General features: G+C 28.9%; 1 protein-coding gene across 9 annotated transcripts in view; it reads right to left on the reverse strand.

Annotated features, from left to right (window-relative positions):
- sls (sallimus) overlaps positions 1–16,594 on the reverse strand; it is a 397,202-nt gene extending 380,608 nt beyond the window's left edge. For 3 of the 9 annotated variants that reach the window (XM_075372745.1, XM_075372744.1, XM_075372742.1), the window contains exon 1: positions 16,096–16,593. In XM_075372745.1, the coding sequence (XP_075228860.1) occupies positions 16,096–16,237 (142 nt within the window). In that variant the 5' untranslated portion in view covers positions 16,238–16,593. Of the gene's footprint in view, positions 1–16,095 lie in introns of all 9 variants that reach the window. The other 6 variants (XM_075372741.1, XM_075372740.1, XM_075372748.1 and 3 more) reach the window with 4 other exon arrangements.
- Between the last annotated feature and the right edge of the window lie 2,464 nt (positions 16,595–19,058).

Raw genomic sequence — 19,058 nt, forward strand, 5'->3', positions numbered from 1 at the left:
ACAGTCACTGCCCTGTTACTGTGCGACGCGATTGATTGCACCTACCTTTCGTTACTTGGCTAAAAAAAAACATAAAATAAAATAAAAAACCAAGCACGGTCACCTCCTGATGGTGTTTGTAGAGTAACGCAAAGAACCGTATAAAATATTTTTTTTACTCGTTCGAAGGACGAGTGAATAACTACTATTTTTAAGATGGGGAACCCACTATTCTGAAACCGGCATACTTCAGATCACTGATAGAGTTTCGAGTTCTGTGCTGACCAAACTGTTACTCTGAAGAAATTCCAGCATACCGATAGTTTTCATAAACTGAAAAAGCTTTAATTATTATTTATTATTATTTTCACTAGCATGAGAATAATGGGGTTCCTGGTGGGGGGGGGGGGAGTTTCCTGTCTAGACGGTAAGGGCGAGCGAAGTAAGTCCTGAGCGGTTAGTAAATAAATATAGATACTAAATCCAAAAATAGAATACAGAATTGAAAAGTTAACTGATCGATTACATTTCTTTAATAAACAACAAGATATTGCTGAAAGAACAAAATAACGATTTAAAATTATAATTTTCTGAAGTTTAACCACTACGAAAATACCTGGGGGAGGACAAATTTTAACTATCGACGTTAAAACCGAACTAATTTATCTTATGTACTATAATTTTCATCTTTATCGGTAGCCAGTAAAAAGTGTCAGGGCCATTTTAAATAAATAACTAAACCTAAAACCTGCTAAACAGTATTGCATAACTTAAAAATTCCAACAAACAATACGGTTTTTTTCGATCGGTTCAGAAGTTCTCAAGTTACGAGAAGACAAAAATAACTGCGTAGATTGAATTCTGATTCTCCCTTCCTCTCACTTTATTTTTAACTTATTTTTAAAATAACTATTTCTGTAACTCATTCTTAGCTGATATATTTATAAATAATAGGTTTCAGTTTCAAATCCCAATTCTTAGCTTTTTTTTGTTTATCTTTTTATACCCCCTTCCCTGAGCCGGATCCACAGTTAAGTATAACGCGGTCCAAGGAAGTGTCCTTTAACTCTAACGAGCCTTCCCGCCCAACATCAACTAAGCCCATCCGGCAAAGCAGGTCGGCCCGCCGGTTGGATCTTTTACTTTATGCCTGCCTCTAACTCCCAGCGTGGAGATTCCAGATCCAGCAATACTTTAACCTTTATCCCCACCCCAGGGGCCGGGTCTCGGTCTTTTGAGTGCCTTATGCCTCAAATGGGAAGTCCCGAAGGGGATCCCCCACCGGGACTTGACTCCCCCCTAAAATATGTCAGGTCCAGATGATCGTCGTCAAAGCAGAAAGCGTCATACTTCGTACATGGAGTCCCCAGCTGATCGTCGGAGCCAGCACACCAAGGCTTACCGGCCTTCACTGCTGGGGCTGTCCAACACCTCCCGCTAGAAACCCCTTCGTTCCTCATCATCTTTGGCTCGTAGCACCGTTCGAGAAAAGAGGCTGAACGCATCCCAGCAAGCTGCAGAAGCGATGATGTAAGGTAGCAAGGACGCAGGTGACAAGCCAGTAATCTCCGCACGAGCCCTTTGTTCCTCCCGTTCAGGGCACCCAATTTTTAGCTTGGCATTGTTTTTCCATACGTTTTCATTTATTTTATTTTTTATAAAAATAATTTGGATGTATGTTGAAAGATATATTTTTCAAAAAGTTACGCACACAAAATTTAATAAAATTATAAGTTAAATATTGGTTAATAACAAATAAGCCCTTTAATGGTACTAAAAAATTATTTATTCAGTTCATTTTTAAAAATTCATTCTCCTACATTCTAATTAATTTAATCAAGTTAGATTTTAGTTAAATTAAAATTTTTGTACATGCTATTTTGTGTAAAACAAAGCAAATTAATTTTTCTTGTTATCTAATTGGAGAATGTAATACTAAAATTTCCAAAAGTTTTTTGCTTAACACTAAATTAGAAATAAAATTTAAAATTGGATACCTGATGAAAGAGTTTTTTTTTTGCTAAAGGGAATGTAATAATTGACAGACCGACAAAAAATTACGATCTACCCAAATCAAGTAAAAAACCTAAAATTTCTATAAATTTCAAAAGTATTTTAAATAAAATAAACCTTGTTTAAAAACAAATTTAGATTATATAATGCGTATATAACTTGTGTAATATACAGCTAAGTTAATAGTTAAGTATTTAAGATTTTATTATATCCAAGGTAATTTACACAGGATATTATAATAAAATTTAAAATAAAAGAAAGCATAACCAATCAAATATGAGTTTCAACTAAAAAATATCTATAAAATAATATTTCTTAAACAATAAAAAATAATTTTATTTCGCAAGAAAACATTGAAAAATGTAATATATCCCATCTGTTGCTTATTTATTTTCGATAAAATAAAGCAAATAAATTTTTTGCAGATTTTTCCTTAAAACGCCATTATCAGTTTATTATATATAGTTAGTTGGATGAAAAAACCCATAAAAACTATTTGCATATACCAAAGATCAATTGATGGTTCCGTCTTAAGAATAGATCGCTTGCAAAATGCAAGAATACATGCCGAACTTTATTCGACTGATCTCAATGCAGTTTATTATTGATGTAAATAATACATCGTGAAAAATTACGGTGAAAAATTACGTTGCATAAAACTCAAAGTAGGAAGATTTTATATTAATAAATAAATAAAAGTAAAATCTACAGAACAAAAGATTGCAGTGAAAAAAATTCAGATACACAATAAACTAATACAAACAATCGTATTAGACATATAAAGAATAATTCATTTATTTATTAAAAATAAATGAATGACTTATTTATTAAAAATAGTAACGACTCAAGACCGGTTGGCTTCAGATTTGACAAAACTAACCGCAAAAATGTATTTTGGTGTACACTTTTTTGAACTAATATAATTACAAAATTAAAAGTAAAACATCGGAACTGACTACAAGAAGTCGCTCTATTCGTGAAAATAAAGAAAAATGTAGTCACTAAATTCATCAGTAAATATGCTTCTTTCTTTAAGTCAAAGATATCAGGCTCGATTTCGAGTAATAATACGAGATTACTTCTTTAATCCGTGATTAAATTCGTAAAAATCACGTTTAAAAACAAAAATAACATTTAATTATTGCGAAGTAATAAAAATTAAAACATGAGATCAGTATTTGAGTAACATTGTTATTTGGATTAATGTTATAACTCTTAGATCGGATTAAAACGGGAAAAAATATTAACCTGCAAAACATAAACAAAAAAACCGCAGCAGTTTATTAATTATTAATTTTTAAACATACCTGTTGTGGAATGGTGGCAATAATCGTACGTAGCTGGTGGCACTGATTTTAACATTTTTACTTAACCCCATGAACTATTCAAATTCATAAGGTAAGTACATAAGTAATAAAAATAAAATAAAAAAGTAAAACAATATAACACACACAACTTACTCACTAATAATAACAACAGATAGACGACACAAGAGTATAGGGCATACTACACTGACTGAGTGCAACTCTAGCGGCAAAAAGGGAACTTAAAACCAACACACATTAGAAAAAGAAAGATATATTCCGAATAACAGAGACAGTGAAAGAAGGACGGTGTAAAAAGCAACGACGAAGTCACACGCACGGCACAAGCTATAGAGAGCGACTGACAAACCCGACTGCCGAGTAGAAAGTTGAACATATATGGTAATACAAGGTTATATGCGAGTAACAGGCCTAATTTAGAGTGGATGGTCAACCCTTGGATAAAACAAATAATAAAAAAAGAAGAAAACCAATCATAGCTATCAGCACTAGTGTCATCAAGAATTTAAGATACCTTAGCAAAAATTAAAATAATATTTATCTAATTACAGTTGATAAAAAATAAAAAAATCTAAAATATTTCAAACAAATCGTATTGATTGATATCAAGGTAGGATTATCTATAAACAGTCACAGATTTTTTTTATTAATACGCGTTCATTTTAACGTTGTTCCTGTTTGTAGATTTTATTTTGAAATAAATTGCATAATCAAACATTAGTCGTAATAAAATAATATAAAATCTAATTTATTAAACTTCTAACTTTTACTTAATTCAAATTACTATTTATGTACAATTTATTAAGAAACCAGATAAAAAAAAAAAATCAAACGAAAATATTCATTAAAAATTTCGTAATAAGATGATTACAAAAAGCCATAAATTTATCTTTTAACAATCTAAAGCTATGACTTATTTTTCTTTCTACTTTAAATTCATTTTTACTTTAAGAAGTATCTAAAATTTGATAAAATTAAAATAATATTAATTATATATTAAATCTAATTAATTAAAAAAAAAATAATAAAGAAAAAACATTTTGGAAAAATTATTTTTAGAATGCTATACCGATCACACACATGTACAAACGAACATCTGGAAAATTTGCATCCGTTTTTTTTTTGTTTGTTCGGTTTCTTAGGTATCAAAACGTCAAGATCCGGTGAAAGCCGCATATGCCCAAATTGGACCGATTCCTTCTAAGACTATAGCGCTAAACGAGAAAGTAAAAAAAATTTGGGAAAATTATTTTTAGAATTTCTTTATTGAAATTACGATACACCTCGACTCAAAATTTATATACTATTCAAAACCATTAATATATGATAAAAAAAAATTGAAAGGTTAAAGATGAAATAACGCGGGATTGTTTTTTTTTTTTGCTTCATGAAATTCACTACAGAAATTCGAAGCTTGTGCGTAGGAATATAGCGTATGAAAAATGCCATGCGTGACCGGGATTCGAACCTGGGACCTCCGGATAAAAGGCCGAGACGCTTCCACTTGCACTACGGAGGCCGGCAAATTGTTTACAGGTTATATTCTTTGATTATTTTACGAATTACATGTATGTATAAAATAATATATAGCTCCGTCATGAATTTAAGTAACGCAATAAATAAGTTGACACTACGACGAGACTAGTACAAATGTTTTGATCATGAAGCTAATTTATCGTAATAAATATCCAGGCATGTTTAAAAAAAAATTTGCAACAGATGTAAAAATTATAATTTACTTTTTGTTTTGACAATTTTTAATTTTAAATTACTTGAGCGAAAAAGAAAGTTTACATAACAAGAGTTGTGTACAGTACGTAAATATATACTAGGCTATAATTGGCCAGTCACAAATGCCTACCCTTTGAATTCGTTTTCCTTTTTTTTTTCTAATTCTTATTTTTACACTTGAAATAGTATATTGTACCGCACAAGATTTATTTTCTTTCTAATCTTCCCTGCTCTGTAACAGACGGCAAAGTTCTTTATAGACATAGCATCCGGTGCAACGTTAAATGGATTTACGTTTGTGGTGAATATATATATGCGTGCGTGTGTGTATTGTGTGCTCTTTATTCTTATTATAGCTTCACGCCCAAATCTAAACAAAGTTACATAATGTACAATGACTTGAAATGCATTTATAAAAATAGGACAAGTACAAAAAAATTTATATTGCGTAAAAAATTGTTGTAGTACATTTTATTTTTATCTATGATTTAAACGGGTTGTCTTCAAGATGTACGATTTTTTTTAAGATATAAAATTAGATGGAATTGAAATTCAATTGGTGATTTTTTTTTATATAACCTACAAACGTTTGAAATCTGTATTTAATATCATTTAGTTAACAGAATAAATTTAAAAAAAATGTATTTCGTACGTTAATTATGAACGAAAAACGAACGGCTATATTTTTAGAACTACTGAAATAATACAAAATAAAATCAAAAAGCTTCTATAGCAAAGCTATAGCTTTACAAGGAAAAGTATTGCAATAGGTCCAATTTGGGCATATGTGGTTTTCACCGGATCTTAACGTTTTGACACCTAAGGAACCCAGAAAACAAAAAACAATGGATGGAAAGGGACGCGAGTTTGGTGTTGGCCTCTACATCACCTTATACTTCCAAAAGCCGGACTGATTTTGACCAAACCAGATTATTACTATATGTGAGACATTGATGCCATTAAATTTTCAAATTAAAGGTCAAGGGGGTGAGACTATAGAGTAAGGTAACCCTCAGTATCTCGAGATTTCGCTTTATTAAGGTCTTATTTTTCTTAGGCGCATTTGTTGTCATTTAAAAAATAACAATATCTGGGAAAAAAATTTCTGCAAAATCGCACCCCCAGCCTAAAAAAATGCTATGTTGTGACCTCACAGGTGAGCGGTAGAATTAAATAAATTAATAATATTTAAAGTGTAAAAAAAGTAACTTGATTTGACGGGGTCTAGAAACTCGATTGCCCGGTCGACTCCGTACCTGATGCGTTAAGTCTCGCGACTACACCAGCTGCCGACTGTATAAGCAAAATTGTTCTATGTAAGTTGTGAAATTACATTAGTTTGAATAGCGCCGACCGTCGCTGCTATTACCGTCATTGAATTAAATAAGTGAACATATATTTAAATAAAATGATAATAATAATATTTTAAATTAAGTCGTGTGTGTGTTCGGGTGTAAACCGTGCGTCAGAAACAATCCACAGTTGCACAACTTTTCCGGAACCCGGCTTCAGCCGCGTTTTATTGAGAAAGTCCTACAACTGTGTTAACTTTTTTAATTCAAGATGATTAAATTTGCTGTCGAGTAGTGGGATATATAATATAAATCTTAATATATAGAAGTATCGACTGAGCCCTTTCCTGGTGATTAGAATAAATTTTTTGATAATTTTCAAATTTTTTAATGTTTTTAACTTATTTTTATTTACACTTTTTTATTTTAATTTTATTTACATTATTAATTTTAATTAAAAATACATTTTTAATTTTTATTTAAATTTTTATTTATTTTAATTTACATTTTTTTAAATGTTTTTTGATTATTTTTCAATTTAAAAAAAATCTGATGGAATAATAACTGATTAGATGAGAACAATATAGTATTTTAATGATAATGATTAATTTAGTAACATTACTAGAACAAGCTGGACAGCGAGTGATGTAGTAACTTTTATTTTGACCTTTTAGATTTAGCGTGAAATATACATAGGTATAAAGTGACAAACTAAAGTAATAAAGCTGTATATTTCTCAACTAAGAACCTAACTATCATTTCTTTAAGTAGTTTTGTTGGAAAATGTTTCGTGTTGACTGGAGAAGAATTGCACGTGTGGGGTTATAAATGGGTGGAAGATGTTTATTTTATTTTTCTTCTTTATATTTTAAATTTTGGAAAAAAAAAGTATAAATTATTTTTTCGTAACGTGGGTAGTACACAATTAAAAGTATTCTTTGTATCGGATATATAATAATAAAATAATAAACGAGGAATTTTGTCCATAAACGAAACTTTGCTCATTCAAATGGTATAGTATTATCTGTTAAAAAATACTGAATTTTATGTTACAGATTCATTATTACCATAACAGTATAATAATACCAAATAAGGAACATAATATAATACAAACCAGCCTCCTACTTTTTACAAATTTCATTATATTTCTTAGAGATAATGTAATCTTAAACGTAATTTCAAAGGAAATAAAAAATTACGTAAAAAATGACTCATTATTTGAAACGAATAAATCAGTGTTAGTGAAATATTGATTGTTTAATTCATAAATATATTACAAAAAAGGAAATAATTATTAGAAAATGAAACAGATTCTTTGAAGACCTAATTAAAGAACGCATCTTGGAAAAAACTGGTCGGATCACAATTCTATTCAACCACTAAAAACAATGCTAACATAATATACGAGAAATACACTTTTACGAAACTATATATGGTACTTTAAAAGAGCAAAAGATATTCGTTTTCTCAAAATTACAGATTTTTTTGTACACTAAAAACTAAAACATACGATCATTTCAGGTAATAACATTTTCCTTCTGTATCAATAAACAATAAACGATAGACATGTGTAATCATTAAGTACTAAGGCAAGTTGATAAATTACCTACTTTGGAAACATTGTTCTGTCTTAACATAAAAAATAATTAGGTTGATGAATTAATCTGTTTAACGGTGTTAGCGTAATTGTATGTATTTTTTCTTAATTTTAATGAAATTTAAAATATTTATTTTTCTGCCATTATAGCTCTAAAGCTCTGCTGTAAAAAGGAAAGAATAGTAGTAATCAGTCAAAAAAGGTTATTTACATTTTTCATGTTTCATATTACCTCAAAAAACAAAAAAAAAAAATGGAGGGGGATAATGTTCTTACTTACGTACGCATGTACACGTGCTTGAAGCTTAATAATTTTTGAATAAATGAATCTATTTTGATGAAATTTTGTAGACCTGTATGTATGGGATAACCTGTTAAAAGTTTGGGGTTAATTATCTTCATAGGGTAGGGGGAATTTTTTAGGGCAATTTTCTCAAAAATTTGCAAATATAACCCCACTTTATATTAAACACGCGTGCTTGCTTATCTTACAATTAAAAAAAAAAATATATATATATGTATTTTGCACCAAAACTCCCCTTTCCCCAAAATGTAAAATAATTAAGCGTCTTTTTATTTATTGCATATTTTTATACGAATTTTTTAATGTATTGCTTGGCATATTAGTAGTACGAGTGTCCCAAAAAAAATTATTTGGGGCCAGTATTGTGGGTAAGGGAGCAGATAAAAATGTAAAAATATCGATTTTTTGAATTTTTTAAAACTATTTGGTTTATTTAAACCTTTAATAATACTACAATAAAATTTATTTTTTATTTTTTTGGTATTGTGTACAATTATGTACCAACTAAACCCAACCCAACCTACGGATATCCCATGGTTGGGTTGTTTGGTTAGTATTATTATTATTACCTCTCTTAGCTAGTAATAATTAAATAATATGTTGACACCTTTCGGATATACTCCATTTTCAAAACCTATTTGAGAATTATACGTCTTTATATATGAAATATATAAGTATGCCTCTAATAACACACAGGAAGATAGATATTACAAAGAGTAATCAGTTTTTTTAATCGAAGTAAATGTAATTTTAGCCTTACATATGTTCCAGATTTCGAATTGGTAATAATCATCCTTATTTTTCATACAATAAAAAATCCCTAGTTACTATATTTTTTAAAAATAACTAAAATACAAATTACAGTTTAAAAGGACTTTTTTTAACGACACACGTTCAATTTCCTTTTTAGTCTTTTAGATCTATTTTCCTGGGTTTTTCTTAAATTTAAAAAATAATTATTTGTGTTAAAATACCAAGACTGATCGAGTTTCAAACAAAAAAACATTTTGATTAACGATAGAAAAAGTATGATTTTACCAAGGAGATCGGTTACATCAACAATTTTCGTAAATTTTTCCTATTATAAATGAAGCAGACATCGGGTATATAATTTCGGGTAACCATTTTAAATATGTCACACAAATTAAATTTTTTTCATGCTCAATCGTTTTATGTCATTCAACAAACATGCATTTTCTACAAAAAGTAATTTATTTTACATAAGTTACGCGGCAGACTGATAACAAAACATTTAGAAGAGGTTAACAGAACCATTAAAAAAAAAAAAAAACATATTTTCTGTTTTTGACTGTCAGTCAAACTTAACGATAAAAAATTCTGGCAGCAGACAAACATTTTAATTTGTCATGAACTCGGTTACCGATTTGGAATGACTTCAATCAACAATTCAGACAATGATACAGGAAAAGAAAAATTTTTTTTTAAGAAGAGAATTATGATATCTGCAAGTTTCAGTTTCAAAATAATTTTATGCGCATAAAGCTGCTGAAATTCTTAGATATGTATATTTCTATATTTTATTAAAAAATAAGTAAAATTATAGAATAATTATAAACTGAAAAACAAAATAGAATCTAAAATCGAAAATGATTAAATATTTATTTAAATCAAATTGACTATGTAAGGACATATGACCGAAACACGTGTTATATACCTAAGAGAAATCATACACTAACATCCCCGTTGAGGTTTTGCCAGCTATATTGTGTACTTTTCTTTTTCTTGTTTAGCCTCCGGGAATTACCGTTCAGGATGAATGAGAATGATATGTATGAGTATAAATGAAGTTTAGTCTTGTATAGTCTCAGTTCGACCATTACTGAGATGTGTGGTTAATTGAAACCCAACCAACAAAGAACACCGGTATCCACGATCTAGTATTCAAATCCGTATAAAAGTAATTGCCTTTACTAGGACTTGAACGCTGGACTTCCAAATCAGCTGATTTGGGAAGATGCGTTCACCACTAGACCAACCCGATGAGTCAATATATTGTGTACTTGGTTTCCCGTCGCGGTCAGGGGATATTTAGCCTGTCAGGGCTCTGCCTCCAGACTCTCCTGGTGTTCATTAAATTCAAGCTTGTGAAAAAAAAAGATAAATATTAAATCCTGTCCAATTTATAAAAATCCTCAGTCTATTGTAATTTTTTCAGAGAAACAGTTTGGTCAGTAAAGGACCCAGTAATTGGTTTTTTAGATTTCCCTTCGCGGTTTCGCTCGAGAAATACATAATCAAAATTACATTTTTAAATTACCATCACAATATTAGCAAATACAAATTTGTTTTATCCCTTAAAATATTAAAATTTAAAAAAAAAAACAGAATTGTTTTTAAATATTTATCCGAAGAATATTTTCAAGTGAATAAATGAGGAAAGTTTGCAATCTTGTTCGAAAAATTTTACCATTCTTCACTCCTTTAATGATCGAATTTCAAAAAATCTACAAATTTTTTTTAGATATTTACGTAAAAATTACACACACCAAAAATCAATCTGATATCTTAATTTGTTACCGAGAAATAATAAAATAGTAAATTTCATTGTTACACTATTTTAACCATTTAAACTAGGAATTTCAAAAAATCCTTTTTAGGGTACACACACCGTAAAAAGAACGTGTACACAAATTTTCATCAATTTACCTTCAGTAGTTTTTGTTAGGTGTTCATTATGAATCATTCACGACATGTTCTTTTAAACGAAATATTTCTCGATACGAGAAAAATATATAGATATTTATTAAATTTTAGAACCAAGCGAGTTCTTCGATTCTGTCAAGGAGAAACTTTCGAGATAATTTATTTTTGCTGCAGATAACCTTCATTTTTTTTCAACGATTGTTTCACAACGTTGTAGTGTTTTGTTTCTACCATTATGATGACACATTGGACCTCTTGACTGTCAAAAAGAAATTATACCTGAACCGGTAAGATAAAAAATTCTACAAACCGTGACGTACAAACAAAAACGTATCTGCACATCAATAAATCACGTAAATTTTCCATAGTCAGAAAATTTTTCAGGTCTACGTTCAATTGTCTTTCCGAAAATCCTGTGATTTTTAAAATGAAAAGTACGGTATTAATTTCGATCGCACGGTGGGAGTGAGAAGTGAAAATGAATTTTCTTTATTTTAAATCTTCTTTACATTTTCTCAAGTATGAAAATTACGAAAATACCATTCGTTTAATTTGGGATTTCTTTATATATATAGGCCTATGTATAAAGCTTTGTGGCTCGAAAATCTCCAAAACTACAATATTCATTTAATTAAAATTTAGATATGCTGTAGTAGTGTATCTGTAGTTGTGAATGTGAAAATTTTATGAAGATTGGTTGAGTAGAGTTACGCTCAATATACAGCTAAAATTTTGTGGCTCAAAAATCTCCAAAACTACAACATAAATTTCATTGAAATCTAGATATCCTGTAGTAATGAATCTGAAGTTTTGCATGTAAAAATTTGATGAAGATTGGTTGCGTCGTTCTTGAATTAAGCTCGCTCAATTTAAAGATTAAAAATATTTGTGCAGGACAAGTTAGAAACATTGATCGTTATGATGCTGGAGTAAGTAAGTATGGTGATCGCAAAAAATTTCGGTTTTCAGATTTCAACAGAAATATCCATTTTGACCATCTCTGAATCCATTTTGAGTAGTTTCGGCGTGATTTCTGTACGTACGTACGTATCTCGCATAACTCAAAATCGATTAACCGTAGGATGTTGACATTTTGGATTTGGGATTGTTGTAACATCTAGTTGAGCATCTCCCCTTTTTATTGCAATCGACTGGACCAAAAGTGTCCACCAAAAAAGCCCAAAATCCAAAATAAAATTACATATAATGTGTTTACGTAATAGACTTGGTGAAACATCTAATTATTTTAACAATAATTGAAAATTATAATTTAGAACCGTATTATTTTTGGATTTTGTAGTTTAATTTCTGTTTAATTTTATTTAATTATTCTGGAATAATTTCTGTTTGATTTCATCTATATCAAAGTTAACTACAGAGTGACTGAAAAATAGATCCTCAGAAGAACAATATATAAACTGAGGCACACATGTCCGATCTCAAATAAATTGCAAAAAAATTCTTGTCTTTTAGTTCATTACTCCTCTGATATTGACGGACAATATTCTCCCTAAGTCCTTTATATTTATATTCATATTCTATCCTTTATATTTTCTTTATATCCATTATCCATAAAGAAAATATAAAGGATAGAAAATATAAAATAGGATTCCTATTAAATTACATATACACATTTTTTTCTGCACTTCATTTAAACTTATTTCATTTGAAAGTGAGATACAATCCTCCAATTCTTTAATAAAGTGGACAGTCACACAATTGCTGAAATATTAGCTTTTATTTACATCAAATATTTAATAATTAATTCAACAATTTTACATAAAATATTAGGATAGAGTAAAAGTCCCTTTATTACTCGTATTACTAATACTAAATCAGTATTATTCGTGAGTTGCTGATTAACTGATTAAGTTTTAGATTTCTATTGTGTCGTATAAATAAAAGTTAATAATAATTAAACTATTCCGTTTAGTGAACTCCTGTACACCGGTTACAAATATTAATTTCAACCTTACGGTGTAAAATATTCAGTTTTTATTACTGGATTATTTGATGAATAATCAAAAATAAAAACAGGAAGTTATGTGGTGTCAAAATCACATTTTTTATTTTGTGACTTCTTACTAGTCCAATTTTCACTTACTATTGAAATTCTTTATTGTAAAATCACGTAAAAATTTGTTTATTTTTTTATTATAATATAAGCGTTATTATGTTGGCCTTTAACGTAATAAAGACCACCATTTCCAACGCGTCATCTGAACGTAATTGTAACAGAAATATAATGTAATTGATTTGTAAGCTTTATGCATTACAAAAATAAAAATACGTGGTTTCTTTAATTAAAACTCGGCAAAAAAACTCCAAAAATTATTTAAATTTTGTAATGTTACGAAAAGTGCCAAGAATAAGCCTTTAAATTAATTATTTAATTAAATAAAAACCCGAAAACTTTTAATTTTTAAAATATAGTGATATTTAATACGCACTGGTTACGTGATTAAAACTTTCATACGACATTCCAAACAGTGTGATTCATAAATGGCATTTATAAATATACGTTGTTTTAAACATTATTAAATCTGAAAATAACACCACAGTTGCTCAATAAGCAAGGCCGCATAGTCGAGAAATTAGAGAAGGCTTTGGCAAGGTACCTCTTTTTCTAACCGGGGACTAATAGTAAATTCAATTAAGGCCTCTAGGACACTGATCAAAGATTATAATGTATTTTTATTGCAATAAAATTTATGGAATTAAAACTTAGAAAACAGGTTATTAAAATTTAATTAAGGTACATAATTTAAAATATATATGGACAAATAAAATATTAAAGTTTATTGCATTTTTCTATTAAAAAAAAATAATAAAGTTACGACTAATCTTTTAAAGTTATCGAGTTACTATGCAAAAGCTACACAGAAAGCTATTTTATTATAAAACGTTATTTATAGCGACAGTTCTGACAATATTAAATAATTAAAAACTACAGAAACCTATCTTAGTGCAGATGGTTAGAATTACAATTTAAAGATTAGAAATCCAAAAGGAATTATATTAGTAGGCTATATTCATATGAAACAGAAGATTTCATCATTTAATTTTTTTTAAATCTTAATTTCTTAATAATTTCATTTTGTTTTTAAAATTTTTAAATAATTTTTTTTACCGGTTTTATAAATATTTCGTAACTGATTTTTTTTTTTTTGCTTTAAATTTTCGTGTGATCAATTATTTAAAAAACTTGATTTTCTGAGTTTTTTGCTTTTATTTTTGAAATCCCTTTACCAATCTGTTATTTTATTTTGCATTTGCACGTCACCTCGGTTTTTTTCTAATAATTACGTTGCAAACTGTAACTAGTGAACAATAAGTAAAACCCCCCTTCCCCACGGTCCAATGAGATTAGGAAGACATGTAAATGAGGTATAAACTTGTACAGACAGGATTTGAACCTCAGCCGGCTTCCGTGGCGCGAGTGGTAACGTCTCGGCCTTTCAGCCGGAGGTCCCGGGTTTGAATCCCGATTAGGCATGACATTCTCAAACACGCTATAAATCGTTCATCTCATCCTCTAAAGCAATACCTAACGGTGGTCCTGGAGGTTAACAAGGAAAAAAAAATTGAACCTCAGAACCTTCGAACTCGAAAATCAACTGTTAAACAATCGATTTACGCCGACAAATTAACCACTAGTCCAGCCCGGTGGGCTTAGGCTATTAATAATTTTGATTGTTCTTCCATATAAAATTACTTTAATTATTATCACATCGTTTAATTACCGTTGTACAGGATATCACATCGTTTAATTACCGTTGTACAGGATGTACGTCTACTTCATAAAATATTTAAAATTGTTATAAGTTTTATTTAATTTTTAAAATTTACAATTATACATAAATTCAAGATTAGAAGGAAGGTAGCATAAGAAATAAAATAAATCTGATGAATCATGAAATATAATAAATAGAGATAAAATATAAAATAAATCTTTTTAAGTAATAATTTAAGTATGAATTCACTGAAAGATCTCACTTTTAAGAAATTTTTGAATCACAAAAAAATAAATCAAAACCCGAAATTATAATAAAATTCGAACTATTTTAGAAAAGTATCGTAAAATTTGAAAATAAAAAAAAATGTAAAAGAAAATTAGTAAGAAAATCTTTAAAAAATTATAAAAATATGTGTAAGATTATAATATAACAAATAATTTTAATCTTAAAATTAACTTTTTCAATTAATTCTTCCTTTGAATTGTAAAATAATCTGGCTTTGCTCTCAAAATAACACAGAAAATCTACGAACTTATAAGGGGAAGGGAGGAAATTCACATACAATCTCTACCCCTGCTTTAAGTAAAAGAATCTCGATGAACGATAGAAAAGTTGACGTATTAAATGATCTGTCAAACATTAGTAATATAAAAAAATTAAGTACATATATTTTAATATTAAAAAAAATAATGGAAAAAATCAATTGTACATTTTTCATTTATTTATTTTCAAAATTAAAATATATTTCAACAAAAATATAAAACAAATTTTTTGTTTTTTAATAATCAATGATTTCATTTTAAAGACAAATCGGGCCAATTTAATTAAATTAACTTTTTTAATTATTTAAAATCCATACATTTTTTAAAGATTTTTAAATAAGATTTATTATTAATTTTAATGGATACAAGTAATTAATTTAATTGCAATTCCTTATTTTAATTACAAAATAAATAATAAATAAATAAAAATTACATTTCGGGTATGAAGTTTAAATTAAAAATATTAAATCTCATAATATTCTATTGTTAATAATTTAAGGCGTTATTTGCAAAAAATAATAGCTTCGATTTTTATTTTATAAATTCCAAGCAAGTAATTAATAATTAAAAACACTTAATAATGATAGTTTTTAAAATTAACTTCACGTCTTTATTAGTAAATTCTGATTAACTTTTTTTATAATTGCAAGTTTTACACTACATAAAAAAATAAAATCTTTGAAGTCAATATATCTAAAACTATTTTTTATAAATTAAAAATTTTTTTAAAAAACTAATTTAAATGAAAACATACAAAAATTATGGGATTTTATTTTTTTTATATATTTTAATCATATTTTTAGATATTAAAAAACGGTGTTAGAAAAGCCGCACAATCAAATGTAAACGTCTTTTATTATCATTATTTTACAGCTGCTGCGTATAATCCATAGACTTAAAAATTCTCTTACCATGTTGCTGCTGGGTAACTTGTCTTGTCGTGACGGTTCTTTGTTGTTGTTGAGTTGTGAATTGTTGAGATTGTTGTTGAGTCTGTTGAGTTATTTGCTGTTGTTGTTGTTGCTGTTGTTGAATCTGTTGTTGACGCTTCATTTTGAAAAAATTATGATCGCACACACAAAAAACAAAGCACTTAGATTAATTATAATTAAATTGCGATTTCACACAACCAAAAAAATTTACGCGATATCGGATAACACTAATTGTTTATTAAAAAATTTATTAACTAATTCCTCGCCTGTCTCTTTTAAAATAAAGTCTAAGGCTTCTTTCGCCCAAAAAAATAGGTACCAGAAGATTTCAAGTCATTTTTACGTTTGGGACCACGAGAGCGTTAAAAAATCGAAAACTGGGACGTCGATCGTAAATGGTTTCACAGCGAGGAGTGATCACGAAGCACCGCGACGCCAACAGAGAGGGCAGCGCTGTGACGGAGGGTGGGACGGGTGAAGTGACGCTTGGTGAGGGGAACGGATGACTTTTAATTCCAAAAATATTCATAGGTCCACCACACAGTGTCTCCCACACTCAAACCGTGTTCATAGTCATATCGTAATTCTGTTTGACTAAACATCTTTTTCAGTTTAATTCTCAAGATTTCTTGATGACTTATACAGATGAGTAAAAATTACACTACATAATTACTGTCACCTTTAATTTACAATAAAACTGACGTAATTTTAACAATTAATTTTATTAGATTACAATGATCTATTCCAGCTCCTACTCAGCATAATCTATTCCAATTCAGTTTTCAACGCGTCTAAACTTTTATTAAAAAAATCTTAGAAATATAATCTCCAAATAAATTAAATCAAAAATTTATAAAAATTAGTTTTTGAGCAAGGATCAAAATGTAATCCGAGATCTTTTTTATGGATTTATATTATAAAATTCTATATTTTGGGAATTCTTTCTAAATCCAATCAGATTAAATCATAATTATTATAGGGGGAAAAGGTATTTTTGTTCGTTTACAATAAAATTTGTTCGAACCTGAATATCAAAAACGGATTTGGGAATAAAACAAACAAAAAATTACAGAACCGATGCGTGTCTGTCTGGGTATCAGTCCTTACCTGAGAACTTGTATACATGATCGAACATACGGCCCGTTAAAGATTTTTTTTAAATGATTATAACAGTGATAATAATTTTCAAATAAATTAATAAATTTTACTACCGTAATTCATTCATTCAATTTCGTAGCAGAGCAGAGCTTAAAACAACTATTTTCGATACATATAAATCGATACTGAAAATACTATGATATATCGTATATATGATTTTGTTTTTGGCCTTATAGTTACAATTAAACATACATAAAGGCAAAATACGTGGGTCAAATCAAATAGTAAACAACAAAGGTCAAAATTAGAAGAAGCGATAATATTTAAGTTTCCAGCTCTCGTAGTGAGTCAATTTGTATATGGATATTATGGATCTTGATGAAAATTTTGTGAGTGTGCAATCTTTAAAAGATGCCTAAAACCGATCTAAACCAAATTTAATTGGAAAGATTTGCTATTTCTTCGCTTTTCCTTGATCAATTTTCGTCATAAAAAAACTTTTACACAAGAGATAGGTAAACAATTTTGGAAACCTAATAATCCCATTCCAAGACGCGGAGGCTTAGCTGCGGAGGCGTGCCTAAGACAGATTGGTTATTTGTTTTTCAATTATCTTCCAAGAGCTATCTCTCGACAACACTTCTGAATTGAGACATAATTCTTCTGTTTACGCAAATTTTTGTAACTTTAAATATGTCCTATTAAATCTCTTGAGATACACAAAGATATAAATATATGGATGGATGATATATATGGATGTAAATGTAGTCTTGAACAGTCTCAGATTCCGTTCCTGAGATGTGTGGTTAACTGAAACCCAACCACCAAAGAACACCGGTATCCACGATCTAGTATTTGAAATCCGTATACAAATAACTGCCTTTACTAGGATTTGAACCTTAGAACTCCCGACTTCGAAATCAGCGGCTTTGACACATAAGGATCTGAGATACAGAATCCTTAACCCTAGTGACTATTTTAATTTCTCAGCGAATATAAATAGAACAGCATAAATAGCTGAAAAATACTACAGAAAACTCAAATATTTGAATATAAACCGGACGGCCCTAATAGAACATAAAACATTCGATAATATCGTCTGATTGATTCCTAAGATATTTCTGATGTTAGAACCATATTCAAATTTTCAACGCAATACCGCAGAATAGATGTAGCCCACAAGTATGTGGTGTGTAATCTTCTAACGACGGTTATTCCTATATGGAGAGCTCCAATATGACACAGTGTCCTTAATTGGATGAAGTTTTCGTGGGTAATGAAACCTCGAGAAATGGAAAAACCCATACCCCATTTTCTGACTGATTACCATGTTTTCCTTCTTGTAGGATAGCTCAAGAGATCTCATGAAAGTAAAAAAGTTCTAACAAACAAACATAGTTATAAATAAAAAAATGTTTATTTTTCGTTGCCAAGCTATAAAATGTAGGATAAAAAAATTCATAACTTTAAAAAACATATTCATATCTTAAGCACATTTGAATTTTTTAAAAACTTCTTATATTAGTAAATCCAAAGGAAATTATTTTTTGATTTAAGAAAAAACTATCTAAAATGACTTGGTGAATTATTTTATCACTCAGTACTAGCCGTCGTTATTCAGTAAACAGTAAAAGAAAAAAGAATAAACTGTAACAAGACATGTTACAGATAACATTTTTTATAAATTATAATAATTATATATATTCAAGTGCATTTAACTTACAATTAACTGTAAGTACTCGTAATTATTAGATTGTTTGTTATTAAATTTAAATTATTTCACTGTTTGCCAATAACCAATAATTATTATTCTGGTTATTTAAACTAATTTTAAAATAACATTT

The sequence above is a fragment of the Lycorma delicatula genome, chromosome 8, assembly GCF_047948215.1.
Source record: "Lycorma delicatula isolate Av1 chromosome 8, ASM4794821v1, whole genome shotgun sequence".
Taxonomy (NCBI): domain Eukaryota; kingdom Metazoa; phylum Arthropoda; class Insecta; order Hemiptera; family Fulgoridae; genus Lycorma; species Lycorma delicatula.